The 7,630-nt window shown below is 32.7% G+C and overlaps 1 protein-coding gene across 1 annotated transcript; it reads left to right on the top strand.

The window, feature by feature from the left end:
- The first annotated feature begins 1,531 nt into the window (after nt 1-1,531).
- On the top strand, nt 1,532-2,942 carry LOC110642038 (ribosome-inactivating protein gelonin). Its single transcript, XM_021793961.2, has 2 exons — nt 1,532-1,684; nt 1,842-2,942. Exon 2 carries the CDS (start codon nt 1,870-1,872, stop codon nt 2,785-2,787), a length of 918 nt encoding a protein of 305 aa, XP_021649653.1. The 5' UTR covers nt 1,532-1,684; nt 1,842-1,869; the 3' UTR covers nt 2,788-2,942.
- The last annotated feature ends 4,688 nt before the right edge of the window (nt 2,943-7,630 follow it).

The raw sequence follows: 7,630 nt of genomic DNA, 5'->3' as shown, positions 1-7,630 counted from the left end.
AGAAGCATGGAAATTATTATATAATAAAAAAATAGTCAATGGGCTTTTGGCCCATTGATAGAAAATCTAATTGGACAAGTCTTTGGTTCAAGATCCTTAAAGAACATGGCAGAACAGCAAAGGAAGGGTATGCTTCTCTAATTGGGCTTTCAGATCTTTGGTTCAAAATTTAATCTAATTTTATTAGCTTAAATTTTGTTATTGTATCAGATCCTAGTATGTTTAGCTTTCTGTGGTCTTAATGAAATATTTAGAGGTGGGTACTATTTGATTAAAACTGAATAAACTGAATTGAATTATCTTAATTTAGTAATTCGATTTAGTTTTTATGATAATTTGACTCGGTTTGGTTTACATTTTAAAAATTTTGGTTATTTTGATTTGATTCAGTTTTGGAGAGAAAAAAATTGATTAAACCAGACTGAATTGAATTATCTTAATTCAGTAATTCGATTTAGTTTTTATGATAATTTGACTCGGTTTGGTTTACATTTTAAAAATTTTGTTTATTTTGATTTGATTCAGTTTTGGAGAGAAAAAAAATTGATTAAATCAGACTGAATTGAATTATCTTAATTCAGTAATTCGATTTAGTTTTTATGATAATTTGACTCGGTTTGGTTTACATTTTAAAAATTTTAGTTATTTTGATTTGATTCAGTTTTAGAGAGAAAAAAATTGATTGAACCTAACCGAACTGAATTATTTTATTAAATTTTAAATTAATTTATTTTTACAGGATATTTATGAATTATATATAATTATATATATATTATTTAATTTTATTGATTAATGACTGTTAGGTTCGAATTAAGATCAAAATCAAATCAAATAAATTGAAAATCAAGTCTAAATTAAAAAAATTCATCAAAACTCAAAAATTGATTGGTACAAACCGAATCGAACAGAATAGAGCTGTTGGGTTCAATTTGATTTTTTATTTATTTTAATTCGATTTCTAAAATATAGCACTTCGATTAATTCAGTTTTAATGATTCGGTTCGATCCGGTTTGAACCAAATACACAAGCTTAAAAATATCCACTTTTTTTTTCTTTTTAAAAAAAATCATAATTTTATGCATTCAAATGCACACAGAGAATCTCATCATCAATATAACTTCTTTGGTTGAATTCAATTCAATTTTCTTTTTTCATGTTATTGTAATTTCTTAAATCAGTAATATTAGAATGGTTTCCAGATCGGAAGATCTTGAGTTCCATTATTGGTGTACTAAAATATTAGTTTGATGTAGCCATAGATGCACATGTTTTGAACATGAGGGATGAGTACACACGCAACGCTTTAATTATTAGAGATGGGCACAAAAAAAACAAAACTAATCAATTATACAATGCCAAATTGCCAATTGCCCCATTTCATCTCGAGTCCATAACGTGAAACATGTGAAAAGATGCTTTATATATATATATATATATATATATATATATATATATATATATATATATATATATATATATATATAATTTCACCCAGGAAAGAGACATGTAAATTAATAAGTACATAAAATAAATATTAAATAATACAAGATGTCTTCTTGGATATTAAAAAAAAAAAAATGAAGAAAGGGGACCAGTTCTTCCCCCATAAAAGCATTGGCTATGCAATGCTAAACACCATCTCTCCTAGTCTCCCTCCCTCCCTCATCTCCTGCTGATCACTTTGTAAGTAGTGAAAGCTCTTCTCCCTCAATCTTTTTTATAATATATATAATTGATTAATATACTCATTAAGTAAATTCAGGTTTAAATTTCTACTCTCTCAATTCCACTTACTAAATAAATATTAATATACTAAGCATATTTACCATTTTGATGACAGGTGCTGTTAGCATAATTCCAAATAAAATATGAAGGTAGCTTTGTGGATAGTGGTGGCAACATGGATTTCCTGGACCATTGTATTTGGAACCGCCAGGGTTTATCCATTAACAGCAAATGATGACTACACACTTGGCGTCTTCCCCACGGCAAGCTTCAGCACTAAAGATGCCACTGCGACCAGCTACTCCACATTCCTTAGTGATCTCCGAGGGAAACTGGGAAGTGGTAATAGCAATGGGATACCCGTGTTGCCTGCCACAGTGGCCCAAGATAAGCAGTATCTTCTAGTGGAACTCACAAATTCACAGAACTATAAGGTCACAGTAGCATTGAATCTCATCAACATATATGTTGTGGCTTATAAAGCTGGAAGTAAGGCCTTCTTCTTCAGCGATGCTCCTGATAAAGCAACTGATTATCTTTTCAAAGATAAAGACACAAACCAAATCAAATTAAAATTCACTGGTAGCTATGTGGATCTGCAGAAGAATGGAGCAGATAGATTGAAAACCAATTTGGGAGTCCTGGCATTAGATGATTCAATCTTTACACTCAACAAGTATGATAACACCCAGCCAACTAAAATTGCTGGTCCTCTTGTGGTTACTATCCAGATGGTTGCAGAAGCTGCAAGATTCACATATATCGAGAGAAAAGTGCTGAGTAATTTTGCCCAAAGATTTCTTCCACTTGAAGACGTGACTAGCCGTGAGAACAAGTGGAAATCTCTTTCCACTGGAATCCAGAAAGCTGATAAAAATGGAAACTTTCCAACACCTGTTCAATTGAAGAATTCTGATGGTTCGGCCAATGTTGTGTCCACAGTTAAACAAGCAAAACCTGACATGGGAATCTTGTTGTATGTAGCCAATAAGAACTCCAAACCAAGCCTTGAACAAACACAATCATCATTTTGGTTGTCCACCCTTATTCAGAACTACTAGTGGCTGCCATCGCTTGCTGCATATGTATCTGGCAATCTAGCTTGTAGTTTAAAACAATTACAATCAAGGGATCTCAACTTAGATTTTTATCTAAGTTTGAGTACCAGTCCTAGGCCCTTTCAGTAAATAAAAATAAAAATAAAATTAATGGTCAACCATTTAAGCACTCTTATATGCTAAAAACATTTTATATATATCATACCATTTCCCTAATTTCGTATCATTATTGTCCAACATTTCCTACTTTTTTACAGCATTCGCTATGTTTCAGTTCCGGGCTGATTTCAATTTGGAATAGGCAATTCCAAGCGGTAGCCCCTTAGGCCTCGAACCAAACCGCAAGGAGCCGATCTGGGATTGTTCCAATTTTGATATCATTTAGTTTAATTCTAGTTGAAACAATTTAATGATTGGAACTTTTTTCAATTTTTTTTAATGGACCAAACCGAACCGCTTAGCTGAACTACAAGTTCTTGTCCACTGCAAGGTTCAAGAAGAGGTGACTTTTTTTTTTGCCAATTAGAAATGAGATATCTATTAATTTAAAGAGAAAAGTACAAAATTAGTCTGCTCTAAAGGATTACAGGCGAAAGAATCATCCTGAAGTATTTTCTTAGTAAGATTATGAGCAGCACTATTACAAGCTCTAGGAACACAATTAAAAGTAATATCAGAGAGTTCAGAACATAAATGAGCAATATTGTTAAAGATACCATGAAGATCACTCTGAATAATACCTCCCTTAGTAGCTTAGATTACTAATTGAGCATCACCTTCCAATTAAACAAGATGGAAGGATTTGTTTTTAGTCAAGAGAGTAGCTTCATGGCAAGCAAGCAACTCTAAAACCATAAGGTCAATAATGCCGATTATCCTTTTGCAAAACCAAGCAATAGGATGACCCAAATTGTTGTGGGCAATACCTGCAATAGCTCCAAAGCCATGATGCTTATTAACTGCAGCATCAAAGTTGATTTTGATTGGAGGAAAAGGAGGTGGAGTCCAAGTGGATGGACGGTGGACTGGAGGATGCTGTGGGGGTGATGATGACTGTATAGACATTTGAAGTTCTTTCAAAGAGGTGGAAGCTTTCATAAGAACATCTTGGAAGGGCCAAATCACATTTTCAAATACCAAGGCATTACGACATTTCCAAATGTACTTCAAAATGTAAGCAAGAAGTTGTAATAAAGCTTTAGCATCAACATGTTGTCAAATAGCATCAGAAAGCTCAAGCCAATAATCAGCTAAATGATTACTATGTAGCAAGAGAGATCGTACTCGAAAAGATGAATGGATCCATACTTCCATAGCTTTAGGACATTGGAAAAAGATATGTTGCAAAGATTCCACAGTTCCACAAGTTTTATATTCTGCTGGAATATTCGAAATTTTGCAACGTAGTAATTCTACACAAGGGAGTCTTTCATGAAAAAGCTTCCATAAGAAAATAGAAATTTTGGTAGGCAATTGAATATTCAATAAATCTTTCCAAAAGTTGTCAGTCATAGCAATAGAGGTTGGACCTGGACTCACTCTCAAATGTCTAGATGAATCAGTATGAAGATTTCGAGCAACATAATACCCGGACTTGACATTATAATTCCCATCCTTGCTGTAATGCCAAATTACTTATCACACCTTACTCCTCCGTAAGGCATAACATAATCCCATAGTATACCTAATAAATTACCGAACTTTGCCTACCGATAACTCATTAAATATACTACAAGGGATTTTAAACAAAATCAATATATTCTAATTTTGGTTAATTCGATTTTTTCGTAAATTTTATAAAAATTTCGGTAGAGTGCCGACTATAATTTAAGAAAATAATTCTTCAAAAACCTGAAAAGAAAACATTTCTAATATGTATTTCTCAATCCAACACAATTTCAACTCAATTCAACACAACTCAATGTCCATCAATTCTCCATTCAACATGTTTTCAAGTAAACATCAATTTTATTACATTTAAGCTAATTTATATACAAAAGTCTCTATTTACTATAAAGAAACCAAAAATAATATCATTACAATTTTCACTGTACAACTGCTCAACTAATACAATAGATACATGTGAATAAAATATTTACATCGAGATAGATTACAAGGGTATAAACAATATACCAGGAAAAAAATCCTCAAAATGTACTCCTCTGTCACTGTAGCAGCTCACTCTGCTGCTTTGTCCTTTCTCCTATCTGCGATAGCAAATAAAAGCGATCGCTGAGTAATTTTTACTCAGTGATGCACAATAAAATTTAAAGTTGTTGAAAATAAAGCATACATCGATAAACACATTTTTAAATCCCTTTCACAATCATATTTCATGAAATTAATGTCAATTTTTATAATACCATTTTATCAAAATAATTTACAAATCACAGTGTTGCCAATCAATACACAACTTAGGTTATGACACAAAATTTCCGATCAATGCCGTGTTGTACACTATTACAAAGCAATCTCGACCCTACTAATCGAAATCAATGAGTGAGGTGGCTAGCTAGCTATATGAGTACTCATCCACTCTCAACCTCAACTGGCAAGCCAGAGAGGGAGGAATATAGTCTATCACAACCCCATAAATGGAGGAGGAATACCATGATATTGTCATGCTAAGTGTGAATCCAAAATCCAATTCAAAATCAAGTTATTCAAACATTTCAAACAAATACTAAGCAGTTTTCATTTCGAATTTCAATTTACAAGTAGGCAACATAGCATTTCTCAAAACCATAATTAATATAAATTGTTCACAATGCACATCTAAATAAGTTTTCAAGTAGAAACAATAAGTTAAAATTTATTGTGCACAAATCTCGTATGAGTTGCCTCTCTGCCTTGACTCACATTTTCCCTATCCGTCCTAGTCTCTTTTTCTACTGAAACACAAAATTAAGGTTTTTCAATATTTGTCCAATTTAAGGCTAACCAAAATTTTATCAATGGCAATTTACATTTTAAAGTTGCTTATAAGATCCTACAAGTTGAGTTCTTTGTGTTCTTATTTATGATGGTTACTATTTATTTGGCCAATTGGGTAAAATATTGACTTTCTCCTATTTAATAGGTATATTAATTCTAATTAGACTCACATACCACATTTTTTTGTCACAATTATGTTGGCATTGATTGCCAATTGAATTTCTAAACTCCCTAAGTGAAATTTCAAAAATTCAGTTTTGGGTCACTAGTTTCTACTGTTCCATTGGACCTTCTACAGTGGGAATTTGGCTAACTTTCCTTCATCAAAGTTATTCCTTAATGTCTTAGCTTTAATTCCCTTTTTGAATCACTCCATTTGGAGTTTTGTAACTCAAGTTATGCTATTTCTAATGTGGTTGGCCAGATTGGGTCCAAACTCAGAAATTCTGGACAATTAGGGTTCTGGCAGATTTTAGGAATCAAATTTGGTTGGCAATTTGACTTAGTTATGGTTAGAATTTGGATTTGTGTTCTTCATGAAAGTTGTAGTACTTTGTCTAAGCTTTCCATTGGTATAAAAATCAGGTCATTTGGACATTTCTACACCAAGTTATGACCATTTGAACAAGTACTATTCATATAATTCTGTACAGTGGTAGGGTGTGTGATCTAGATTCAACCTAATTTTACACCCACTTATGGTCAGTTTTAGGGTAAGGTTTCTACACGAAAATTGTAGCTTTGGGTCTTAATTTTCATCTTCAATTAGCCTCACACTAATTGAAGCAACAGAATTTCAGTTATACTCATTTGAATGGGTAAGGGTCAAGCTGCCAGAATTGACCCTTATCACATTCACAACTTAAGTCCATTCCATGTATTCAATCCCACTCCAATTCACACCAATTGACCAATTTAAACCTCAATTAGGTCAATTTGCATCAAATCACCAATTCTCCCAAATTTTCCCTAATTTTCCCATGGGTCAAGAACCCTAATCATGCAATTGATTAATTCATACCCAATTCACTACACTAATCACATATTCAACCTTAATCAAGTTCAAATTCATGTCTAATTTAAATTGAACATATCAAAACTCTAAGGTACCATGGCTGGCCGAATTTCCCTCTCTTCCTAATCATGAAATTTTTTCAATTTCTTCATATAATCTCATCCATTTCTACTCTAAATCAATCATGTATACTAAAAAGAAGGGTTGGATTAGCTTACCTTAAGTGAGTAGAATTTATATCTCCAATTCTTCAAACTTTACTTGATTTATTTACTCCCAATCTTCTTATCAAAGCTTAAACACAAGTTTTAGTTAAGGGATGTAGGGATTTCATGGCAAAATTTAGGGTTCAAGAGAGCTTTAGGTGGGCTTCAATGGAGGTTTTATGAGAGAAATAAAAGAGATGGGAGAGAGAGGGTGGACGGGTTGAAGATGGAAAAGAAGACCAAATTTTTTTTTTCTTAATTTGTCTTTTAATTGTTAGAAATTATCCCAAAATTTCAAATTTTAAAAATAAAAATTTATTGCATCATGCTTGTGTCAAGGATGATGTCATAAAGGCTTTTAATTTTTTAATTTTCTTTTCCTTTTTCATTTTCTTCCATACACCTCTTCAATTTGAATTTAATTTTCAATATTTTAATTTCCTATATTTTATTGGACATTTAGGCCAAAAGTCACCTCTAAGGGTGAATTGACCAAATTTCTCCTTATCGTTCCGATCCGTTTTTCCAATAGCATTTAATTGTTTCCGGAACCCTGATTCGATTATCTGAGCTGGTTCTTGGTTCTTTTCTATAGTTTCCATAATACCCTTAGCTTCACAATAATTCTTGGGCCTAGGGTGCCATAAGGTCCCACTCGAAAACAAGGCAGCGACTGACCTCGCAGTCACTT

Source organism: Hevea brasiliensis, chromosome 6 (assembly GCF_030052815.1).
Source record: "Hevea brasiliensis isolate MT/VB/25A 57/8 chromosome 6, ASM3005281v1, whole genome shotgun sequence".
NCBI classification, from domain to species: domain Eukaryota; kingdom Viridiplantae; phylum Streptophyta; class Magnoliopsida; order Malpighiales; family Euphorbiaceae; genus Hevea; species Hevea brasiliensis.
The sequence above is the reverse complement of the archived record's forward strand: the minus strand, read 5'-3'. Positions and strand labels throughout refer to the sequence as shown.

Coding starts and splice junctions, on each gene's coding strand:
- LOC110642038 (XM_021793961.2), top strand. CDS start 1,870: ATGAAGGTAGCTTTGTGGATAGTGGTGGCAACATGGATTTCCTGGACC.